The sequence below is a fragment of the Thunnus albacares genome, chromosome 4 (genome assembly GCF_914725855.1).
Source record: "Thunnus albacares chromosome 4, fThuAlb1.1, whole genome shotgun sequence".
Lineage (NCBI taxonomy): Eukaryota > Metazoa > Chordata > Actinopteri > Scombriformes > Scombridae > Thunnus > Thunnus albacares.
In genome coordinates, this window is record NC_058109.1 from 22168942 (window position 1) to 22193808 (window position 24867).

Genomic DNA, 24867 nt, shown 5'->3' on the forward strand with positions numbered 1-24867 from the left:
CATAACACTTGTGTAGGTTGCATGAGTAGGAGTGTGATGTCATAAACCATGCTTGCAGGGTGCACGCCTTTAACTCAGATTTTCAGTAAGTACAGAGAAACTTTCCACTTTCCGTAGCTAAATGTGAAACAGCCTTCTAGTTTCAAACTCTGCACATACATAATTTTGCACAGTGATGCTCAAACATCCAAGTGAAGTAGTAATGAGCAAAACACAGTTTTGAGTGGAGGGGGGCTTTAAACTAATATTTGTATACAAGTACAGCAATGCACGTACTTATACACCAATAAAAGACATGATAAATACAATGATGCATTCCTTGTGGTTTTGTGTTGATGAGTGTGTTGTATCTGTGTCCACTTCTCCTCTGACTCACTGAAGAGAAGCCATGACACTGCTAGTAATGGGAAATTGAAATGGAGGCTTGTGATTTGCATGATGTCAACACTCTCGCATACTCAGGAGTGCGCACGTTCATGTCTGCATTCATTTATGTTCAGCCTTTGAGTTTCACTTTTACAGGATAAAAGACTCTTTGGTGTTTTTTTTTAAATGAAAAAAAAAAAAAAACACCACAGCTACGGAAAAACACAGCAGCATTTAATGGTTTCCCATCCCTGACTCACAGGCTGTGCAAGTATAAAGACACTTAAGAAATAGTGTCTATACCACAGGAATTGATGCTCAGCTATGTTTTGCCTACATTTTTGTTGACTTGTTTACATTTCACTTAAAAAGAAATTAAATTTTATTTTTAAGCATCCCACATTTGTACATGAATAAACCTCCCTAGACAAACTAGCCCAGCCCAATCGCATGTGCAAGGGATGCAAACAAGACAAAATCAAAGCTTGAGGGTTAACTGAGCTTTTCTAACACTATCTAATGGATGACAAAGACCATGAAGGGACCAAAGCACAGGATCTGTGTAGTTAGATAATGACACAGTCAAACCTTCAATTTCTATCAGATTTATTTCCAGATATGAACGAGGCCCAAAACAGATCTGAAAATACCTCATTCCCAAGCAGGTAGCTCCCAGTCTGAAAAGTGAGGCCATTTAGAATAAAATAGATGATTAAGCAGCTATGCTTTAGGACGTGGCTACCTTGTGATTGACAAGTTGCTACCATGGCGACAATGTTGATTACGTAATGTAACCATGGCGTAACCATGGTTCACAGAGTATATAGCGTGGCTGCTGCTATTTTACAGTGTGTTTTCAGTTCATGAAAGTTAATTGTAACATTTTGGTTGCCTAAAAAAGTGTTGTTCAGCATTTGGATGTACTAAAAGACCCTCTAAGGAGTCAGCTGCTCAGTTTTTCTGACAAGTACATTTTGTTTTAATGGTTTTAAGCCTGTTTTTCGCGAAAATTATCATTAGCATTAGCATTATCACAGTTAAATAGACTGTAAATGCACAGTGCTAACCAAGCTAGCAGCTAGCATGAGGGTCAGCTCCACCCTCTCGTCCAAATATGGTCACTTCTGGCTCCAAAATCAAAGATGGCAATGGTCAAATCCAAGATGGCTCCAGTCAAATTACCAAACTCGAAGCTCCAAAACAGCAGTCCACAAACAAATGGGTGACGTCATGGTGACTATATCCATATTTTTTTAGTCTATGCTCATTCCACATACTTTATCTGTGTTTATGTCCATGACACCCTACCTGCCACCAGTGCAAAAACAGGGCGCCACTACCTGAGCTGATTTTACCTGACAATATCAAGGCCAATGTCTAGTGAATAAAGTTTGGATGTGTTTTTGAAGTGTATGTTTGTTGGACGAAACATGTACCCAGCTTATTTAATCATGCCAAACTCCTCCTGCTGCAGGAGCTGAAGGAGAAATGGACATCTGCTGTGCTGCTTTTTTTCTGTATCTTCATCTTTATGCATACTACTGTACAAGCATCACATCGATGCTTAATTTTTACCAGACCTGCATGCAAAATGGAAGCATGGAATACATTTTTTCTCAGTGAAATGTTACAGAAATACAGAATTCCTCCTCCTTTTTGTGTATAAAGCAAGAGAAAAAGTGTCACTACTGTTCTTACAGGATCTAATTGAGCAAGTTCACATCACAATGGGACAAAAAGATTCATTGTGAGTGATGTTGTACAAGTCTGAGTTTTCCACTGCATGTACAAAAACAAGTCTACAACAAAAACTAGAGAATTTGGCTTGAAAAAATCATGAGATGTTTGACAGACAGCTGTGTAGCCACAGGTGCTGTACGGTGTTTTCTTCCAGCCTTTGTGCTGTTGCAGCACTGGCCACAGGAGCTGATAAAAATTGCAGTGGAAATTTGCCTCGTATGTCGCCTCGAGGAATAAAATGCCCAGAAAAATTACAATACACACACACACACACACACACACACACACACACACAAACACACACACCCACGTTGCTTTGTTGTAGTGTGAAGCAGCTGTTTCAGCTGTGGTATTATGCATGGAGAGCTGGGCAGTAAGCTTCTGCTGTGTACTCAGATCAAATTGTGCTGAGCTCTGAGAGCCAGTGCTGCTGTACACTATATGCCAGTAGAAACCATTACAGTGTTGGAAACCATTACAGTCTGGTACATTAAAAATGTACCAGAGTGAAGTTGCATTCTGCCTTGGTGTACTCACGATGCAGGCTGAGGGAGATGTTGATGACTCTCTCCTCTGTGAAGCTCTTCAGATTGGGGATCTTGGCACATTTGAGGTGTGTGGATGCGGGGGAGTCTCCTACATGGATCCAGCAGACAGTCTCCTGGGCGTACAGGAAATCCATGGCTGTGGTCTGTTTAGTGCTCGTGGACAGCAGGCTGTGGACTGTGGTGCCACTCAGGGAGGTGGCTTGGATGTTCTGGGAGTTGGCGATCAACAGAACAGGCAGACGGTCTACTGGCACTGGAAAGTAACGTGGACATAACTAATAGTAAACAGGAGGAACATGAACAGAACGTTTGTACAGTCTCAGTCAAACTGCTGTCTGCTGGTACTTACCATTCTTGGCCTTGCAGGAGCGGTTGTCTGGCTGGGACAAGTAGCCCTCCACACAGGAACAGGTGTAGGAGCCTTCAGTGTTGGTACAGGACTGACTGCAGGTCCCATACACACTGCACTCATCAAAATCTGAATCATAGAAACCACACATGGTCATACTGTTCAATTCAGGCATTGAAAATACCAAATTCTAGTTCAGAAATGGGTGCAAACAGAGAATAAAATGAAAACGTGAGCAGATCCACAGATGGGATAAAAAAAAAATTAGAAATCTGTGTCTCATGCTCAGTTTTCATAGAGTGTTAAATATTTTATTGGTTCTATGCACAAAATGACCATTATATCAGTGAGGTTTACAAGAGTTGCTCACCAACACCAGTCATTCCTCTGTAACCTCAATACCTGCTAAGATCTCGAGGTGTCTTTAATACCCACTGTGTGTTCTGCACTTGGTTTAGTTTCTCAAAAACCAGAGTAAACACTGGTGCAGCTTTGGATGCTGAAAGAACTTCAGTGCTGACATGGAGTTACAGGACAGATACACACTTAGAGGGGACCTATTATGGTCATTTCCAGCTCTAAATTTTTATTTTTGGATTTCACTAGCGTAGCTTTGCATGGTTCACAGTTCAAAAACCTCCTTATTCATCTTATACTGGCCCTTTATGCAGCCCCTCAGTTCAGCCTCTGTCTCTTAACTGGCAGTCTTAGCTCCTGTCTCTTTAAGGCACCTCTCCCAATGAGCCCACTCTGTTCTGACTGGCCAGCTTTCCGGGAAGCCTGCTGAGGGGCAGCACGTATCAGAGGTTTGTTAAGTTACTGCTGATGAAAACACATTTCCTGCTTTACTGCTTCATATTAAAAGTTTTTAAATGACTAAATAACAGGAGACTATTATTGTGAAGAATTTACAGGAAATGAAATGTGTTCCTCACCAAATTAGCAGAGCTTTGTTAGCAGCACCAAAAACCAGTCAACACAACAAGATATGGAAATATTTGGAGTTGGAATGTTCAACGGATCAATTGGAAATGATGCAGGGAGGAATAGTACAAGGAGAAACAGCCACAGTGAGGATGATGTTTGATGAAGAGCTGGAGATGACCAGTACACTTCCAATAGGTAAACTCCTTTACTTCGCTGTGCTGTGTAATGGAAAAACACCCACAGCGTGCCAGCTCGACTCAAGTCATGGCTTGGCGTGACTACCCCCAAAACAATGGAAAAACACTATAATGTTAGCAGAGTGGAGCAGCGAACTCGCACGCTGTGTGTGGAGCAGATGACCATATAAAGAAATCTGTCGTGAGCTGACGTCTGCTTAGGCTGAAAGTAGAAAAAACATTGGAAACCGAGTGTTCAGAGCAGTTGGAAGCAGATGCTTTTTGCTTTCAGGGATTACTTCTACATACGTTTACCTCATTATTTGACACTGTCACATCCTGCCTGGACTCTCTGTTTGTTTTTTGGACTCTTTGTGTTTTTGTGTTCTTTGGGGTTTCCTGTGTTGCACTTCTGTTGTCAAGTCCTTCTAGTCATATGGTTCTGCTTGTTATGATTTGAGTGGTGGGTTTAGAGAACTGCATTATTAGTTGCTTGTAGTGTTGTGTGCTTAAGATTATGTAATTCTGGGACGGTTTGATTTATGCTGGGTTGTGATTTAGAGTATTGTGTTTTCTGGGTTTTGGTTTTCTGTTACTCTGTGTTTTCCTTGTGTGTTCATGTACTCCTCCTTACACCTGCCCTGCATTCGTCCTCGTTAGACCTGCCCTTGTCTCAGTGTTCTTCCTCAGTCTGCTGTCACCTTCACACCTGCCCTATATCAGTCTCGTCAGCCCTGCCCGGCTCCCAGTGTCTTCCCAGCCTACCAGCTCCCAGCCTGCCCTTGTGTCTTGTCACTTGTTCCTCATTGTCTGATTACTTTAGTTTGTATTTAAGGTCTGGTTTTCAAATGAGTTTTGCTGGATCATTGTTCTGTTAAGTTTGCTCCTCTCTGCTCAGCCAGCTTCTGTTTTGCCTGACCAGTCCCAAGAATAAAGAAGGTTTTCTTCAACCCTGCATTTCGGTCTCTGCATTTGGGTCCATTCCTGCTACTCCACATGACAGACACTTTGGCCACGTTTAATATGAACATCCAACATTGTAACATTATATATATCTGACTGAAAATAAGGAAAAACATAATAGGTCCCCTTTAAGCTTGTGTTTTTTGCTGATGTAACATACCATACAACATTTTACACATGTCCAGTGGTATTCTTATCCTGCTAGCTGTTTCATTATCACCTCATGCAATGCACAACGATGAATCATCTATTTTTACATTGAGACTCCTTGATTATGTACTTTCAGCACATGCAGTACTTGACCAGGCCAGAAGCCAGCCAGTGAATAGAGGAACTCACCTTTGCATGTCTTTCCATCTGTGCTGATCTCATAGCCACTCTTACAGTAACAAGCAGGCCCTCCTGGAGTCACCCCACAGTTTTCCTGACAACCCATGAGTGAGCAGTTGGATATAAACTCTGAAGAGGGACAAAGGAGGGGAGGGGGAGAGAAGACAGTAATGAGTTTTTGGCACTGTGAGGATCACCGAAGATGGAAGGCGAATAGAAACAAGGGAGGGGCATATTCTTTGTACACAGGAACAACTGTCCATTAAGGCACAAGTTGTTTGTTCATGTTTTTTATGTCACTGATATTGTTATTCGGTTGAAAACACTGCGCCAGTGGTTCTGTGCATAATTACGTAATAATCCATCCAACATACCACTATAAACCCACAGATTATACTCTGATCATTCAGGTTTCATTCATCCTGTTGGATTCTATCTGGCAGAAAACACAGAGCTTACAGCATGCCTATAAGGTGTTGCTAAAGCTGCCATTGTGCACTTTCTGGGGAATATTAACAACTCAGCATAGTGCTGAAGTGCATAAATAATTGATGTGTATGGCTAAATTGTCAAACTAAGGTCTCTGTGGCCAGGATTCTCCCTCTGACAATGAGGCACATATGCTGAGGTAAAGTATAAAACATTCAGAGTCAGCTCAGATACTCATCAACTAAACATTAGAACTGTCAAGAAATGTGATCTACAGGAAGTGTCTTTGAATGTATGCCAATATGTCAGAAACTGACAGCCTCTCAGATACAGTGCCTACTGTAGATCTGTCCTTGAAAACAAGAAACATCTATTCAACCAGAACACTACATTGATGAGGGTGATGAGATCAGAAGTGGAAAAATCATTCAAGCTAACAAGTGGAGCACAAATGAACAGCTTAGTGCAACTGTAGCAGAGACACAAACAGAATTAAAACATTTTAACAAGTAACTTTTAGTCTAGTTTACTCTAGTCTCTCATTCAGCAGACAGAGAGAGGTGCAAGCTTTGAGATGTGATAAAAAAGTAACCCAACATAACATACAAAAGAAAATGTGCAACCCTATAATGTGAAACTGTGATATCAACCTTAAATTCCTGTGCCTTAAAATATTAATATGACTTTAAACCCACAAAAACAGATTTTTTGGACATCACAGCCTTTTAAGTTGATATGGCAAAATTGTTTACAAACCACTGCTTATTTACACACCCAGCAGTTACGGAGCAACATTATCATTCATTTGGGGTAGTGTTTCTGTCCACTTGATGAATTTAAGTCCAATACTCACTCTCCTTCAGCTCTGTTTTTGATCAAGTCCTGAGGGGAATATTTGGCTCTTTAGCTGCTAAATGGTCCACTATGTTCACCAGTGAGCCGCTAATTGTATCTGTTTGCAGTTTGGAGCTGAGCATGTAGTGTACAGTGGGTTTTTAGAGGTTTTTCTCTGAAAACAGCTGCCTGCTGCAGCTGAAAACGATGCTATGAGAGCGGCGAGAGTGAATCACAACAGTAAAGTTGTGGGCTGGACAGCTAAACAATGAGCTGAAAATCGCGATAAAGCTCCATAAAGCCAAGGGGAGCTGCAGAGTGATAATTCTCTGTAGGTTTATCGCTACGAGCAAAGGCTCTCACATTACTCTTCATTTGAGGCATTGTTATTATAAAAAATATAGTTCATGGCTGCTTTAATGTTTAATGGCGGTATTTGGTTCTTCATGGCCCATGAAATAAAAACATAAACAAAAGCAAGTTTCAATCTTAACATGATACCAGGCTAAACTTAAAGATCCCCTCCAGACATGTATTGCCGTAAGACATATAAAAAATACTCTGCTTGGAACAATAATGTGAGTCTGGTATGGTTTTCATGCAAAAAAGTGTAATTACCACTTTAAAATCCTGAAAATGACATCTACTCCTTCTCCCTCATTAAAAATTCCAGCATCAATGAATATGCAAATATGTTCATGCAGGCGTGCAGCAGTGCAGAGGCTTCTCTGGCTCCCGGTTAACATGTAAACTATGTTAAAGACTCTTCTCTTAAGTCAGTGTGCAGATAAGACAGTGCAACTAGGCCAAGAAGGTACAGCCCAACTGAACTTCTGAACACTATCAACAACTTGCCCGCCTCACTTTCACAGAAGCTTAGAGCGGCGCTCAGCAGACTGCAGCTCCTGAGGACACAATGCCCTGCGGCAGTGAACTGGCGTAGCAGACTGCAACGGCTCAGAGGTGAGGGGAAGCGGTGTGCGCAGAGGCAGAAGAGGGGTAAGTAGGCCAGTGTGTTAGCCAAGCTAAAAGCTAACGCGACCAGGCCAGCTATTCCATCACTCTTTCTGGTCAACGTTCACTCATTGGATAAGAAAATGGATCTGATCCAAGTGAGACTGAGCGTTCATCAGGAGATGAGGAACTGTTGAGTTTTTCTCCTGAGAGAAAGTTGGCTAAGCAGCAATATGCCGAATTCGGCAAACCAGAGGAGGTAGACTCTGCATATAATCATCTTTAATAAAAATGATTGGTTCCTTTGATGTCTGACATATGAAATCCTGCCTGACTAAATCCACGTTTTTGAGACGGTCCTTGGTAAACTGCAGTTTAAAAGCAGAAATGCTCAGCCATGGTGTTGACTGCTTATTTCACTTCTGATATGTCACAAGACATATCAGGAGTGACAGAAGAACACAGGGCCACGGGGGGGGGAGGGTTCAGGTATGTGAAGTTTCGTGTCACCTTTATGTTGTTCAAGAGTGGCAACTGAATGTAAATATACAGTTCTATACAGTAATTGGTGCAATGTATACTAGTGATTATAGTCATGGCTGCAAAGTCAAATCTAACAACAAAGAAAATTTGGCTCATTTCAGTAAACTGATTATCCAGAACAAGAGCTCTGGGACGTCTTCAGCTCATCTCACATGTAATAACAGTAGCAATATTTATAACTGTAGTTACTGCTTATTGCTTTACCAATCATATCAGTTGATATCACAGTTTCCATTAAGAGCTATTTGTACATGTGCAATCGCTATTTTTTTTGTTTCAGATCACTGTAATATTATGTCCTCAAAGTGTTAAGTGATGGAGTTTTTGTCCTCTAGTAGCACTGTAGAGATGTTTTTGATGAGTGGGTCTCCTATTGTTGAGGACTCATGCTCACGGGTGACATGATACACATTCCAGCCAATGATTCACACTATTCCATCTACAGGTGGCTGTAATGCGCCAACAAAGGCGAGAAAGAAGACTGTAAGCTAGTAAACATGGATGTTCAATACAATACAGGATTCAAACTTGTAAGAAAAATGGGCTTTGCAAATGTTACATGATGAAGGAAATTGATTTGGTGTGTTTGTTAGGTATCAAGGATACACACACACAATGAGTTTAGTGAGAAACACTGAATGTTAACATCATTTTTAACACTGGGCCATTTCAAGGTGGATTGTTCCTTCAAGTGAAATAAATATGAGATAGAAAGGCCAAAGACACAGTATGAATCAACAAATACTCCTGCCTTGCACTCAAAATCAATGCAAGCTGCACTGATTGTGCAAACCCCACCATCTCCAAGGCTGCATACACATAAATACAGAAGGGCCCAAACACAACAAGCTACAATCACACCTTCCAGTCAGCTGACCGATGCGTAATGGAATCTCTCAGCAGAGGTTTCAAGAGCGCACTGCATATGCTGTGAGATATAAATCAAGACATGGTGAGTCATAGTCAAACAGACACAGTCATGTCAAATAAGGCTGAGATCTATCAGTCACAAGTGATTCACTTTGCCCAGAAACACCGGCAGACAATTCACACTAACACAACACCTCCGGGGAGAGAAGCAGAGAGGCGGGATCAAGAATCTCTTCTTCAAGGTGCCATTTCTTCAAGATAAATGAAAGAAAAGCCAACAGTTGTGCTGCTGTTCTGTACTGTACATATTTAGACAATGTACATTTCTCTTTTGCTTGTGCATTTTTAGTTTTTAACCCAGATTTTAGGTGATCTGCTCTGTATATCTACAGTAGAACTGCTCTGCTGCCAATAGCTATATAATGCAATGAATATTACAGATGGGCAACAAGTACACAAGTCTTTCTGCTGCACTCCAGAGGCTTGCTGCCTGGGACGGCCACAGTTCAAATTACAGACATGCCCGGAATTTTCCAAAACAAGTCTGAGCGCTGAACAACTGAGATGTGTTTAGAAAACCAACATGGGCAACAATGTAAACAACCCACTGTGACACGTACCACAAAATATTTATTTTGGAGTAAAAAAAAAATATGTGAAATGCTCCACTTCAGTTCAGGGTGCAAAGAACTATAAATCAGATGACCCCTTACTCAGACACTTGACCCCTTGGAAACCAAAAGATGTCACAGGGAGATATGTATGTTAAACATGCACACTTAGCCTTAAAATAATTATAACTGGTATTTCATTTTTGGCCCAAGAAATCTGGCACATCCCTATGTGGGCAGATTTTTGTCCTCACTATGTGGCGAATACATAACACACATACACACAACCCTAAACACACATGCACAGGAGTCTACTCTCACCTCAAAGTCCTGTCAGGCGGAAAGAGCATGAAAATTTGATATCCTTTCTCATGCCTCTCCCCGTGTTTCTTTAATAAATATTTCATTCTAGCTCATTTTTTAACTAAAGGTGTAGTGGGGGAAGAACAGGAGAGCAGGTTAGGTAGTTAATTCTGAATCTTTGCCAATTAGGATTAGAAAAATCATTAAATCTTTTGTTTTCTTCAGTATGATTCTCAGCTGTTAGATATTGTATAAGTTCAGGGTAAGTATTAACGGTGTAGTCTGCATTTTTATAACCTTTGTTAGGATTTACACCAATTAAAGACCATCAACACGACACGAAGCAGCATGATGGACAGTATTTGATTTGTCTATCATCAGTTACGTTCCTCTGCGAACATCATGTCTATCAAAAGACATGATGCCCAAAAGAGGAAGTCCTCAGCAGTGAGTCATCCTGTCTCATCCTGTCTTGTAATTATTTATCCATCCGGTGTAGATATTTGGGTCTCTTGCACAATCCAGTTCTACATTCTGAATAGAGTGCAAGCAACTTGATCAGCACATTCTTTTAAAGGATATTACATTTTTTAGGATCATCATAAATTACTTCCTAGTTTCTGATTTCAAAACATCAACAGCTTCCCCAAATTTGTCCAATTTGTTCCACACATACGCACGGACATTATGCGTCAAACATGTGCTTGGTTGTGTCTCTAACAAGCATACAGAATTATGGCTTGATTTAAAAAAAAACAAAAAATACATAAAGAACACATAAAGAATGTTTTAGCACAGAATGCGGAGTATTATCATGTTGTGGTTGTGAATCAATTTGTCACTGTGACTTCACTGTTATGGCACAGTGTGAAGATTTCAGGGTGAGAACTGTAAGTAAGTAAGCATCAAACAGAGCAATAGAGATCTAGTCAGACTTACAGTATGCTGCCCACTCCCCTTTCTTTCAAACAGACAGCATGTACTAGCACATTATTATTTACCTGAACACTCGTTTACACTCAAATTAACAAACATGCATGTGTCCCTGTTTGGTGAGGATGTGTGTGACAGTGATACTGTACCTCTGCAGTGTGGTCCCTCATCCCATCCGTCAGTACAGTCTGGAACACCATTGCACAGTTTACTCATGTGGATGCAGAGCTCTGTTCCTCCACACTGGTACTCATTTGGAGGGCAGTGTGATACGGCACTGTGTGGACCTGAGTAAGACAAACACAAATATGGTCAACTGTAAAATGTCCATTTTGCTAATAGATGTCCAATATCATATTATAATAGTAAAATTAAGCCAATTCCCAGTTAATGAACACCCTCAGAAACTCTAAAAAATATTATCTTCTAAATGAATTTGTTTTCTCTTAAGAATCCGTTGGTTCTGTTTTTACCTGTGTATTAGTCTACATGCATTGCATCAATAAAATTAGAGACTACAGATAATCCAACACGTCATTCCTGCAAGATGGCTACATATATTTGTGGATGATATTGTTGGAAATCACTGACAACACGTCTCCACTTCCTGCCGCTATGCAAAAGTGAAGCCAAAATATCTAATTTCCAGGAGCTGGCATCTTGCCTGTGTGACGTCATTTGGAGCCGGAGTCTGCGCAGTTGAGTCGGCCACCTGACAAAGGTTTGTGAGCAGCTGTCACAGCTTTCAATCATGACATCAAACCCCCTTCTTTATATCATCAAATAACTAATTAAAAACAAACTTACCAGAAAAATGAGCGCTTATACAAACATCACCACTATAAGAATGACAGAAACTGTCTTTGGGAAAAATTTATTTGACCTGTACTTTGAAGTTTTTAGTTTGGCTCACGTCTCATCCGCTAACACGGAGGGGGTGGGATTTATGGCCTATACTGCAGCCAGCCACCAGGGGGTGATTGAGATGTTTTGGCTTCACGTTTGAGGAGCTGTCATGACATTCATATTTATATACAGTCAATGGTGGTAATAATCAACCCAATAATCTAACACAAATAAAGATTCTTCCTTAGTTGCTTTAATAATGGTCATTTTATATTCAAATGTGTACTAGGTCATAATTGTGTAAAAAAGCGAAAGATGCAAAATTTACAAAACATACTTTGGTTTGATTTTGGAGAAGTCCATGTGAGACTAAAGTCACAAACATTGTTTTTTGTGCTTGGGTTTGCAATAAGAGCCAGTCTCAGCAGGCAGAAACACAAGCACAATGTATTGCCAAATTGGATACCAAAATTGCACTGCAGCACCTTATCTGTGAACACAGCACCAGCTGTGCCACTCCACCAACCCGGTTGCAAGAGATTTGTTCAGACCCATGAAGGCCTGCACTGTACAGTCTCATGTATCCATGATTTCCTAAAGATTGATCTTACTCTGAGATCTACCTTCATCTCCATCCATTTTGTCTTGACTATAAACTGTATAGGAGAAATACTTTAAAATCAATCTTTATGAAATGCTGCCCTTTTATTCTGCTAGCGGATGACAGATTTTCTGACAGACAGCGGGCACTGTGTGCAGCTGACAACATATTTGTCAGACCCCCCTCACTGTTAGTACAGGAGCAACACAGAAATGTTTTCCTACCATGTCCCCTGGTGAGTGCACATCACACCATCTATTCCTTAATATTTGTTGATGGCACCATCGAGGTGGGTCTCAGATACAAGGTAACATGCAGTGCCTGTGCAGAAAGCAATCTGGCTCTGACCACACTAATAACAGGTGTAATAACACATGAAATGAAGACAGACTTCCAAATGCTCACTTTTCCTGGAAATCAATGGGCCAACTTAGTTTACATACTGGCATATTCAATGGAAAACCCATTAAATATTATCAACCAATTAATTACAGGGGACATCAACCAACGGATGAGCAAACTGGTATAATCCCTCTTTCTCCTGTTCTAAGGACAAGCTCAAGTGTGTAGTCACCACAAACAAGCTAACCCCTCATCAAGGAAATGCATCTGTACTGAAATTGCTTGTTGGGAGGATACAAATAACTTCCACCTAGGAGGTTTCTCCCAGCCTATCCTGCAAAGGGGCTCTTAACTCTTCCCTGTCACCCAACTAAACGCACAACCATTAACCACTTCACAATTGCACACTGACACTGGAAAGACCCTGTCACTTTACACTCTACACTTTATAGCCTCTGTATTCTGTAACCATCACATTCATGTTCTTCATGGTCCAGGCACTATGTGTCAGTACAGAGAGATAAAGTGATTTGGTCCACTGTATATGATGCAGTAATATCCTTTACACCAGGGTTTCCTACAGCCTCACTTGAAGTGAAGAACCACCACAACAAATGTCAGAGGAAATTATTGCACTTTTATGACATATTAGCACATAATTTCAGGGAAAAGAGTAGGCACACTATACCATGAGTGAGGAAATTGTTTAGATAATTGCCCAGTGACTAAAATGATACTGAGACAAGCAATGGCATATTAATGCACAGGCTTACCGGGAGACCAGAGGCCTCATGAGACATGAGCTTAAAAAACAAAACAAAAAAGCAATAACACAGTAACACAGTAAACACAACGTAGGAGAGTAAGCTACCTGCGATGCGGGGGTGGACATGATGAGGAGTGAATCCTCTTGCTGTGCTTCAACACTCTTTGTATAAACAATATTTATGTCACTACATCGTGTTTGAACATGGCGACGCGGTACCAAGCAGTAGCAAAAGTTTTCATCCAGCTTGATGGCTAGCTGCGTTTGCTTGTCAAAGACAATAAAGACATCAAAAAAGGCAACAAAAATATCACATGGACTTGGAGGAGGACTTTGTGGCAGAAGTGATTCAATTTCAGGAGTTTGTACGCAATGAGGTGAACACATTGGCAGTTGAACTGCTCAAATTTAAAGAAAACTGCAGATGGACATACATCTATGCATCTTCCTTACCATTCAAGTTACCAATGCAAACAGAGAGTGATCTTTCTCTAAACTTCCCTTTGTTAAAAATAGACTGCAGTCAACTATGCAGCAAGAAAGACTGAGCCACCTCACCCTAGTGTCAATCGAGCGTGATGTTCTTTGGACGTTCTTTTTAAAGACACAAATTGGCAGAGGCTGGTCTACGACCAGAGCTGCAGGGCCCTCAAATGCCGGAGTCTGTTCAGGAGGCATGAGTGTGAACAGGAGAAACTGAGAGAGGTAATGTGATTTCCTGACATTACGTAACATACTGTACTGAGTAACCAAGACTATGAAGAATTCACAAAATCAGATAACAGAATTTTGGATATTGTGTATGTGTTTTCAGAAGATTTTTGAACAGAACATTTTGGCAAATTATCATTGTCAGTGAGGATATGTTGACCAAATCAAGACCTTATTTGTCAGAAAACTTAGTTCCCATATATGGATGAATCTGATTGATTAAAATATCAGTGATAAGGCTGCAACTAACAAATATTTATTTTCATTATGAAACAGAAAACCAGCAAAACTTCACATTGGGAACCTGAAAACAACAAAGATTTGCCAAGCTTCTCTTTCCCAGTTAGAAGTTTCCCTCATGAGTTTTTAAAAGTTGGAAAAACCCTGTACACTGTGTACTATCTTGTTCTTGTACACAACCTAAAGGGAAATGCACAACCATGTCTGGCAAAATGTGTTGTCAATCTGGTATGTTTTATGTGTCTGCAAGAACATCTAGCAGTCAAATTCATCCCATGTATCAGACAAAGCTCTAATTCTAAAATGATGTCCTTTGTTCAAGGAAAACATGGAAGCTTGATTGCCTCCCTTCATGTCTTTTTTGCCAGGTGTTTAGTTCTTTTACCTTGTTTCCTAAGACTTCTTCCCTTCCCCCCTACATCCATCATGGATTTTCCTCTCGCCAACTTAACAGGCACAACCACAAGGCAGAAATCCAAAGAACCATTGTGGCAGCAAAAAATGGCCACGAGGGAAAACTAGCAGGAACTACAAACACACCATTATCCTAGCTGGGACTAGCCAAATGAGTACCTTCACTACATCTACATCTTTATCCCAGAGACAAAACACCAACAGTAATCACACCAGTGTGGTGGTATATGCAGACTTGGTACCGTAGTATTTGCTAAGAGAGAACTTTGGGATTGCTGGGAAAGTAAACATACTCATCTCAGGTGAATATGAGTTTGGCCAATAGTACTCCCTCCAAGACACTAAATCTATGTAGCTTTAACTCAATATAGTGAATATACAGCTAAAAACCTTTAACAAAGCAGAGAGGATGTTTCCCTCTTAATGATCTTATTACTGAACTATTTTTCTTGGATGCAGTTTCTTGCCTTGTGACTCTGACTAGACTTCCATCCACAAAAAGACTAATGACTCAGCACAACTTCTGTCCTCAAGTCCAACCAGTCTATGTGTTGCCCATGACCCTGTGCTGTTTATCTCCCAACAGCTGTCACCACTGTCCAAGTCTATGGGCTATGACATGACTGATGAACAATATACCCCTCAAAGACAGTAATTGAATTGTATTTTTAGCACAATAATTCACTTAATAACAGTGCTAACCCTATACACTTGTTGTGTATACTGCTTGTTGTTCTGTTGTATGTGTTCAGAAGTTCAGAAGATGTTCAAAAGAGATTAACCATTAATCATAACTGTATTGTGTTATCACAATACTCACATTGCTTTTATGCTCAGTAGAATATAAAACTTCACTTGTAGGATATTTGTCTGTTCCCAACATGTGTGTTGCATCATCTGTTTGCATTTGAACCATGGCAGACAGTGGGATGTTTCTCATAAAGAGATAAGACATTTTTGGATATATGCTTATTCACTTTCTTGCTGAGAGTTAGATAATAAGATTGATATCACTTTCATGTCTGTGTGCCAACTATGAAGCTCTAGCCAGGAGGCAGTTAGCTTAGCTTAGCATAAAGACTGGAAGCAGAGGGAAACAGCTAGCCTGGCTCTGTCCAAAGTTCAAATATCTGCTTACCAGCGCCTCTAAAGTTCACCAACACTTTGCATCTACCAAAACCAAAAAGTAAAAACATGAACTTGTGGCTTTTTACAGGAAGTTACATACTGTAACTGAGTCTTAGCGACCAGTTGTCTGGCCATCTAATGGTGATGGCAAGACTCCAGGAAGTCACTGCTCATGGCAAGTGGTACAAATTAGTGAGCTTTAGATGTACTGGTGAGAGGATTTTGTTACTTTTCGACAGAGTCAGGCTAGCTGTCTCCCCGCTTCCAGTCTGTATGCTAAGCTAAGGGCCTCCCAGCTCTAGCTCTATAATTAGCAAACAGATGTGTGAGTAGTAACATAATCTTCTCATCTGACACTTGGCAGGAAATCAATTTAGTATTTTTCCCCATTCTTTCCAATTCCACTGCCTACTTGCAGTGACAGAACTGATATCATGGCAAATTAAAAACAAACACATTAAAGTGCACTGATAGATCATTTGTCTACTTCGCTGTCTGTTTTCGTTAAGTGAACACTAGAAAAAGATGCAGCAGGATGCACTAACTTTCTTCTTTTGTTTTGATGCATAAACTTTAAACTGATGACTCCTCCACAGGGCTCATCTTTCTCAGTCCATGTGGAAAGTCAAACTGTTTCCCGTCTCTCCTCCTACTCACTCTCTCTTCTTCTTTATCTCCTCCCATCAACATCTGTTGACCCATTTACAGTAAGTGAGTAAGAGGGAGGGCAACGTGTGGAAAATGAACACAGTAAGAAACAAAGTAAGAAAGAGAAAAATGCAAGAAAAAACAGAGGGAGAGACACATAAGACCAAGTGGAACACCTCATCCACAGGAAGTGGACGCAGCCCCACAAGGCTCCATTCTTGTGCAAGCTGGCAGTGGTTGGCGAGGCCGCAGTGGAAAAGGCATTGCTAATTTGAATTAAACAGGGTCTTTTATTCAACATTCCTCTACTGTGAATGAGCCAGGTTAGCAGGCCCAAAACTTTTTTTTTTTTTTTTGCTTTGAGAAAATACTCTTGCTCTTTTTCAGCGGTTCACTTGTGAACAGCTAACTTGTCAGTGAGAAAGATCAACACTGGCTGAGTGGTACGACTTCAATTATCCTGTTCTTTAAATCAATTAGGGCATCTAGGGAAAAGGAAAATGATCCTGATGTCACCATCATTGATCCACACAGGCTATCCTTGTGACAGTGCCAGCAATTGAAAAGTGAGGCTGGACATTTGACTATTCTTTTCCTATGGAGAACCAGAGGTTGTTCCAAAGCTTTATTTCTCTGCCACAGACGTCACAGAGACGTCAGCAGATACCAGGACCAATTTCACTTCCTTCATACAGTAGGTCTGTCAGACTCCACAAATCTGTCTGTAGGATGTACAAACATACAGAATCAAACAGCTTCAACCTTACTTTAAATTTAAAGTTGGAGAGCAATAAAGGCGTTATTACTATTCATATTTTAGTGGATATTTCTCTCTAAAGAAGCAGTATTATCACATGATGGATTTTTTTTTTCCTATAGGCAACCAAGTCACCATTAGAGCCAAACAAAGCCTTTCTTCTCTAAGCATCTATCAAAACAAGATTGCGGCATGGTGGATTTCAGACACCTTGCACGAGTGGAGTCTTTAAGCCGCTACACATAGAGGTAGATCACATGCACTTTTCCAGTCCAAAGGAGTGAGGACAGAGGGGGGGGGGGGGGGACAAGAGAACTAAGGCCATTGTTTGATCACACAAATCGGCTGTGGCCCCCCTACAAAGCAGGCTGAGCTGCAGTGTTGTAAGCGGTGTCACGTGCAAACCCTGACCTGAACTGTGGCACGGCCACATGGAGGGAGTGATGAAAGGGGAGCTGGCACTTTATAATTACAGTGCTGTTTTTATGATTCATATTTTGAAGACACGTTGTCCTTAGTTTTTGTATTTGCTCATACTTTTCTAACTCTTGAGTTGTTTTCTTTCACAAATAACATTTTTGCAGTATTATTCATCTTGGAAACTGTCTCTTCATCTGTGTTTCCTCTCCTCTCTAACAGAGAAGCTGAGGGAGTCAAGATCTGGGTCTGGATCAGACTGTTACTGAGCCCAAAGCTTGTTAGGCTGTGGGGATTTTCCATTCACTAGTTCATGCTTCCCTTCCATACGCTAGTCAACACAATGCTTATTCAACCAATGAAAACACACAAACAAATAACAAGATGCTGTCAGTGCTGAACATAAAAGGGACTTTATGTGGGCCAGAATGAGGCCTACTGCAGAGAGCAACGAGGCTACCCACCGCCTTGAGTTTATTGTAAATGCTACAGATGCTTCGGCATATAAAAACAATGGCAGATGCATGCATATCCAGACAGCACATTCTACTAACATTAGATAATTAATTAAAAATAATCCTGCAACTTTTTACAGACATCAACCATTCAGATGCAGATGAATAATTGAATTAGTTGCTCCATAAATATATCTCATGAATAAATAGTGTTGCACCAGTTACTGCCAGCAGCTCTTAACGACATACTGGGTTTCTCTGACCACTCATGACCGTGTCCTCACAGACCGGCTGACCCTTTCTGTGATGCTCTTGGCCCACATGACACATTCTTGAACAGAGCACCCGAATCCTGACCCACAGCCTCGAGGGACCGCTTGACCCGCCCTCCCCGTCCCCCCGCCAAAGAAACAAAACTCCAAACAACTAGGACGCAGCACTGAAAAACAAAACGCAGCAACACCAGCGTTTCATTTAAGCTGACAGAGGACGGAGTGACTAACAAGGGAGTTTGTTTTTTGATGCTGCTAGTCGACATAGCCTTGTCAAAAAGATCACAAGCAACATAAGAGCAGGCACTGCAACAGCTAGCAGCTGAGTGCTGTAAGTAGCATGTCTGCACCTCAGCACTGTTTATTTCTGACAGCTATCCTATAAACACTTCACTCTCCAGGTGAAAAACAAGACATTAACCTGCCACTCCAAACACACCTGCTGCTGCCTCACAAATACAACAGTAGATTTGTTTTCAGCTTTCTTCTGTCCAGTCAATCATATCTATAAATGCATTTTATTATAACCATTTCTGGCTTTAACCCTGGTGGCAGACTGTGTGCCCTGTCTGCATTCTGCACTTGACGGTTGGATCTTTGGTCTCTGGCTCTCTGCTCACCCCTTCCCTTCCAAGATATCAACACCACATTTTCATTCCTCCATGGGGGGGCTTCTGGGGAGGCTGGCAGGGTGACAAGCAAAGCAGGAGGGCTAAATCCAGCTCTCGAAAGCACAACAAACTAAGCGTTCTCCAAGCACAGCAGCGCCGCTGCTCCTCAGGGCAGAGAAAAGCAAACAGCTCTATCAGCAAAGTAAATTGCAAGATTCATACAGGACAACACCACCAGATATCCAAACTAAACAAATAGATTGAGCCTATATTAGTATTGGTTATGAAAGAGGAAAAGTAAACAAAACGCACAAAGGAAATCAATGGTGAGACTTCAAGAAGTTATGTCATTCATCCCACACACATTCCTGCTTCCTTAAGATTATGTATAAAGGGACAGATGACAAAAGTTTTAATAACACCTCTCCTCATCTCTCTCTTTATCACAAATACACACACTCACACTCTTTGTCTCGCTTTCTTGCTCTTTCACTCACAAACTGAGGAAAGAAGAAAAATAGACCTATTGCTTCCAAATAAGGTTCTTACGTAGCTACTCCATTTCTGAGATTGAACAGACTCATTATTTGATTCGTTCACCTCTTATTTCCTCACAATGGACTGAGGATTAACTTAAAACTATTTAATATTGCGCAAGATTTTCTTGTAAAGAGGAGAGAGGGAGCCCTACTGCTGCCCCAGAATGACTAAATATCTGAAAGGCACTTAGTCTGTTTTAGCTTAGAGTTCATACCCAGAAAGCAAGAGACTATCTTTTATCATCAAAGATTAAACACCAGGCCCCTCTCTAGACAGTCATTTTCATTTATTACGTGGAGCATTAGAAAACTATTTCAAAAGGACAGACGACTAATTATCCCGCAGAAAACAGTTATGCAAATGACAGGAAAGGCCCAAGGGGGTCAGAAAGGAGGATGAGAGTAATCGTCATGGTAAGAGCCAAGATACCTGAGAGGACTGAAGTTAAACAACCATAGTCGTTTACTGCTACTAATCAGACACAAGGTGGTTCACCGTGCAGAAAGAGAGACAAGCCACAAGGCACAGCCAAGTGTTCAGCATCTGTGTGTTTATATACCTTCAAGATGGCTGCAGTTACTCAAATTATCATATTATTATTGTTCATCTGCATCATAAACCCCACTCTGTCTCTCCTCTTGTCCCAGGCTCACTCCTATCCCCCCCTAAGGGTGCCTCCGGCCTGCCCCACCCCCCTTCTGCGGAGAGCCCTGCTGAGATTACATAATGGTCTTTTTAAAAATTTAAACCCCTGACACGCTTTTCTTGGCTGAACACAGTCTGGGCTCTGTCGTCCTGCTTCAGGGGGCCAGCTTTGCCCTCTCTACTGCCCCAGTCTGAACTGCTCATCAAAAATGGCCAACTGGTGGATCACATCCTGCTCACCACACCCTTAAATAGAGTATGTTATATACATTAGATTTCACTGTTTGTCTATACATCTGTATTGTTACTAAGATAAAAGAAAAAAAAAAGTAACTCTTAAAATTTACAGGGGGTCTTAGGATCTATAAGGACAATTGAATGTTTACTATGTGAAGACACACTCACCAATTATGTCTTGTAGCCTATATATACGTATATAATACCAGAGATAACATCTATATAAGCTACAGCCTTTAAGAAATTTAAAGCTGCAATTTAATCAATATTTCTTATATTTACACTGGAAAAAATGACTGAGTAATGTAATGGTGTGATTTATAGTGAAGAATAAACAGAGAATCATTACCCAACTTTGCAGTTCCCTTCAACTCTATTGAGCATTTTAGCACCTTTCAGCTCAGTGTTTTGGTTTTACGACCCACAACCTTACTGTTTTGTTTCAGTATGAGTGCTCTCATTAGCACAAACATTACCATTGTTTGATTTAGGAGAAAAATCTTTGATAAACCAACTGTACACAACCTGCCCAGCAGAAAACAATGCAGCTAAAAAGTCACATATTTCCCTCAGGAGTTGTTGGAGACTAAAAGGAGTGAATATTACATAGGCGACTGCTATTTTGCTATTCTGTTTGCCCCCAACTGGCCAAAAACTGTAATGAATGTTTTTTTTTAATGTCTTCTCATTTGGTCAGTGCATGACATTATGAAAATTGATTAATCTAACTTCAAGGCTTCAGTATTCTGAAGTTGTTACTTTTCTGATTCAGTAAAAGTAAAATATAATGCAACATACTGAAATAGTATCATATTTCTTAGACAACTGAGTGGGAAAAATTATTCACTGATTTTATTACAGGCATATTACCTCATAGAGCATGAGCTGATTTGAGTTTCAGAGTTATGCACATGTCATGTCATGGTGACAAACCTTCTCTTCTGTTGGTGTGTGACGTAATGCTTGCAGAAATACTTGAGTGAGTGTGTGTTTAATGAACATGGTGTAAAGGCATGTTTGAACTTTTCGTTGAAAGGTATGTTTGCTTTATTGTCTACATGAGAGTAACAAAGCTTGTGTATGTGTCTAAAGGAGACAGAGAGCAGACTGAAATCCCAGTGTGTGTACATGCACTCACACCTGCAGCAGGTTGGCGCTGGAAGGCGACAGACTCTTTCATGTTGAGCAATGGTTGTTTTCCTTGACATGTTGATAGCTATCTGGACTGGGTGGTGGCTGCTTTTAGGAGACAGTAGCAGCATCAAACAGATCACTTCCTCTTCTATATCTTAACAGTATAACCACTGGCTTGGGTCAACTCACACAATACCAATGATCAAATACACACCAAACAATAAACCCCCTTATTTCTCATCACAACTACTGTGGGTCTAACTTCTGAGCAAGTAGATTGAAGATAAAAATCACCAGATTTCATTTCTTTTCAAGGCAGTCTGTCATTTCTTTTGATAGGAGTCAGTGAGACATTATGAAAGATTATGCTTTCCTCTCTGAAAGTGGCTGTTACAAAAGTGCCTCATCTCCTAAGAGGCTAATTGCAGCCTAGGTGGGAACTGTCTGTAAAAGTGCCCTTATTACAGACCAGGGACAGGGGACGTCATTTCGGCGTTACACACTTCCTGTGTTTCCACACTCACTGTACGTGGGAATATTTCAGGACCTTAATAAAGTCTACAGCCTGAGGAGCTGGCAGCTCTAGAAAAGCCTACACTCTACCTGAAGGCTATGGACCAGACAAATACTCTTCACATTTATCTTCATTACATGGCTTATAATTGTTCATTGATCAAGAATGCAGATCAAAGTTCTATATAAAGGTCATATGCCCAGACAACCATTTTATTTTTGTTTTACTCGGTTAGTATCCCTCTATGCCAGTCTGACCCAGCACCCCAGGGTACAAAGAACAGCATTGTGGGGGTTACACAGCAGGGCAAAGCAGCTGCACTGGACAGTGGCTGACTTCACTGGCAATAGCCAGCACCCCAACAAAGGCCACTGTGAAGCTCCATCCACATGAGTGAATAAATAAACCTCTCTCATGCATCTTTCAACCAGACGCATCTGCAAAAGCAGCTTCACAAAGAGCACATTTATCACAACAATAAAACTACAAATGTTACTTCATATATGGTTGATGTACATACAGTTTGGAATACATGTCTATAAAATGTGCTCATACGACAACAGCTCAGAAAGGTGGATTTTGACAAATGCTATTGCGAGGTTGGGCAAATTACTGTGTACATATGTTGACCTGCAAAAATGCAAACAAACCACATTTAACTGTGTTGAGATTCATTTAGTACTTAGTACTGGATAATTTGACAGTAAAGAGCAACTGGAAACATAGAAAGAGGCAAGGGACATGCAACAGAGGTTTGAATTGAATGATGGATGTGTTGGTTAAATGGTACGCCTCTTAGAACACAAAAAAAAAACTTCATTTTAAGGAGCAGGCGTGTCCAAAGGTAGCCAACAATTCTAATGAAAACCACTCCGACAGTCAATTCAACCCTCTGCACTGAGTCTCTGTACTTGGTCTTATTCTAAAGCAGCAGATAATGATGTTTGTAGGTTGGTGTTTACTTCAACCTACCTACCAACTTTCCTCAGTAACAATCTCACCAATCTTACCTTGACAAAAACACCAAAATTATCTTAGATAAGAATTTGTCTCTCTGACTCACTGGGTTTTCTGCTCTGATACTGGTAAAAGAGCATGGGTCCTTTAAGTGTTGTTTTTGAGAGAGAGAGTCTGGCATGAAGAGTAGAAGGAGTAGCATAAGACAAGGGGATGTAGTCACTGTGCCTTCTGTCCCAGATAGAGACGGGGAAGGAGGCTGGCCCACAGATGAGAAGGGGGAACGAGCAGGTTGTGAAAAACAGCAGGTTTCTCCATTGCTCTGGGCGAGTCTCTAATGACTTCCAGACCTACTCTCATACAGTCTTTGCGTCTAGACTGCAGCTACGGCACCCTGGCTTCCCAGTCTCTCACTCTCTTCCCTCAACCAAACCCCCCTCAATAAACATGTACACACACACACACACACACACACACACACACACACACTCACTCACTTCCCCCCCACCCACCCAGAACCCTCTGTCCTCTTAGAAAACTACAGGCGTTTCAGTCTAAGACGCTGACCAAAAAGACATTGCTGCTTTCATTCCCTCCCCAGGGATTCAGCCTCAAAGCATTTCAACCCTAATGAAGACTTTGAAACGACAGCTGTCTTTTTTTAGGTTTGGTTTTGTCTCATGACTGCATCTTCTGTGGCTCTGAATGCAAAAAGGAAATCACATCTATCAAAGAAAGACAAACTTTGTAAATCTCCTAACTGGGCATGACAGGACAGTTTAAAGGCAGAATGACCTCTCTCACAAGCTGATAAAACATCCCATTGTTTTCTCCAGCCAGGCCAAATAAATCTAATAGCCTATCAATCTCAGTCTGCTAGCTGACGACAGCTTTTAGAATGTGACTAGAGGGATCAAACATTGGAGTAACGTATGAGGTAACTTGGAGACTGTACCTGTTGAATAGTCCAAGTAGGATTTTTTTTGTGATGGATAACATATCATTTTATAACAATTTAGTGAAAATACTTCCTGTCTTAACCTGCCTTAAATACTCCCTTATTCCTATTAGAGGAGATAAGCAGCAGCCATGAGGATTTGGGCGATAAAGTGAGCTTTTTTTTCCCACAAACTCACAGAATGGGCAAATAAATTCAGATGAAATATGTAACATGCCTCCACTATCTACTGCATGATGGGAAAAAGAAGCGTCCTCTTGTCTAGGGAAATTATATGATATACATATCTGCATAAGCTGACAAGCATTTCCTGCTAAGCTCCAATTATCTACTCTGAATGGTTAAATGTCAAATGTTCATTGTGCCGTGCAAGTCAGATGCAGCAGGATCAGAACATTCAGGGTAACCTACACAGTATGGATAGGATACATTGGATCATTTAAACCCAGTATTTTTAAAACACTTACAAACATCAGGCTCCTCATCCGAGCCGTCTGGGCAGTCCTTCTCTCGATCGCAGCGCCAGCCCTTAGAGATGCATGTCACCCCATCTTTACACACAAATTGCTTTGGGCTGCAGGTCTTTGGGGCTGAAAAGAGACAAAGCAAAAAGTGAATTAATTAAAAGATTGCTGAAAAAAAAAACAACTCCTTTTGCGTCAGTGATCTTTATTCCTGAGGTCTCATTAGCAAGCGGGGTCTGTTGTGTTCACAGTCAATAGTGGCCCTCACTGGCCCTAATTAGTTTGTGGAAAGTTGCTACTTGATGGAGGGGATAGCGAATGGTTGTCACAAAAA

At 41.0% G+C, this 24867-nt stretch overlaps 1 protein-coding gene across 1 annotated transcript in view; it reads right to left on the minus strand.

Moving 5' to 3' along the window:
- The window catches only part of LOC122980281 (low-density lipoprotein receptor-related protein 1-like), a 98997-nt gene that overhangs the window by 59156 nt on the left and 14974 nt on the right, over positions 1-24867 (minus strand). Inside the window, exons 2-6 of the mRNA XM_044348120.1 lie at positions 24537-24659; positions 11026-11163; positions 5409-5528; positions 3004-3132; positions 2644-2907 (exon numbers count right to left, since the gene is read on the minus strand). Coding sequence (XP_044204055.1) covers positions 2644-2907; positions 3004-3132; positions 5409-5528; positions 11026-11163; positions 24537-24659 — 774 coding nt within the window. The remainder of the gene's footprint in view (positions 1-2643; positions 2908-3003; positions 3133-5408; positions 5529-11025; positions 11164-24536; positions 24660-24867) is intronic.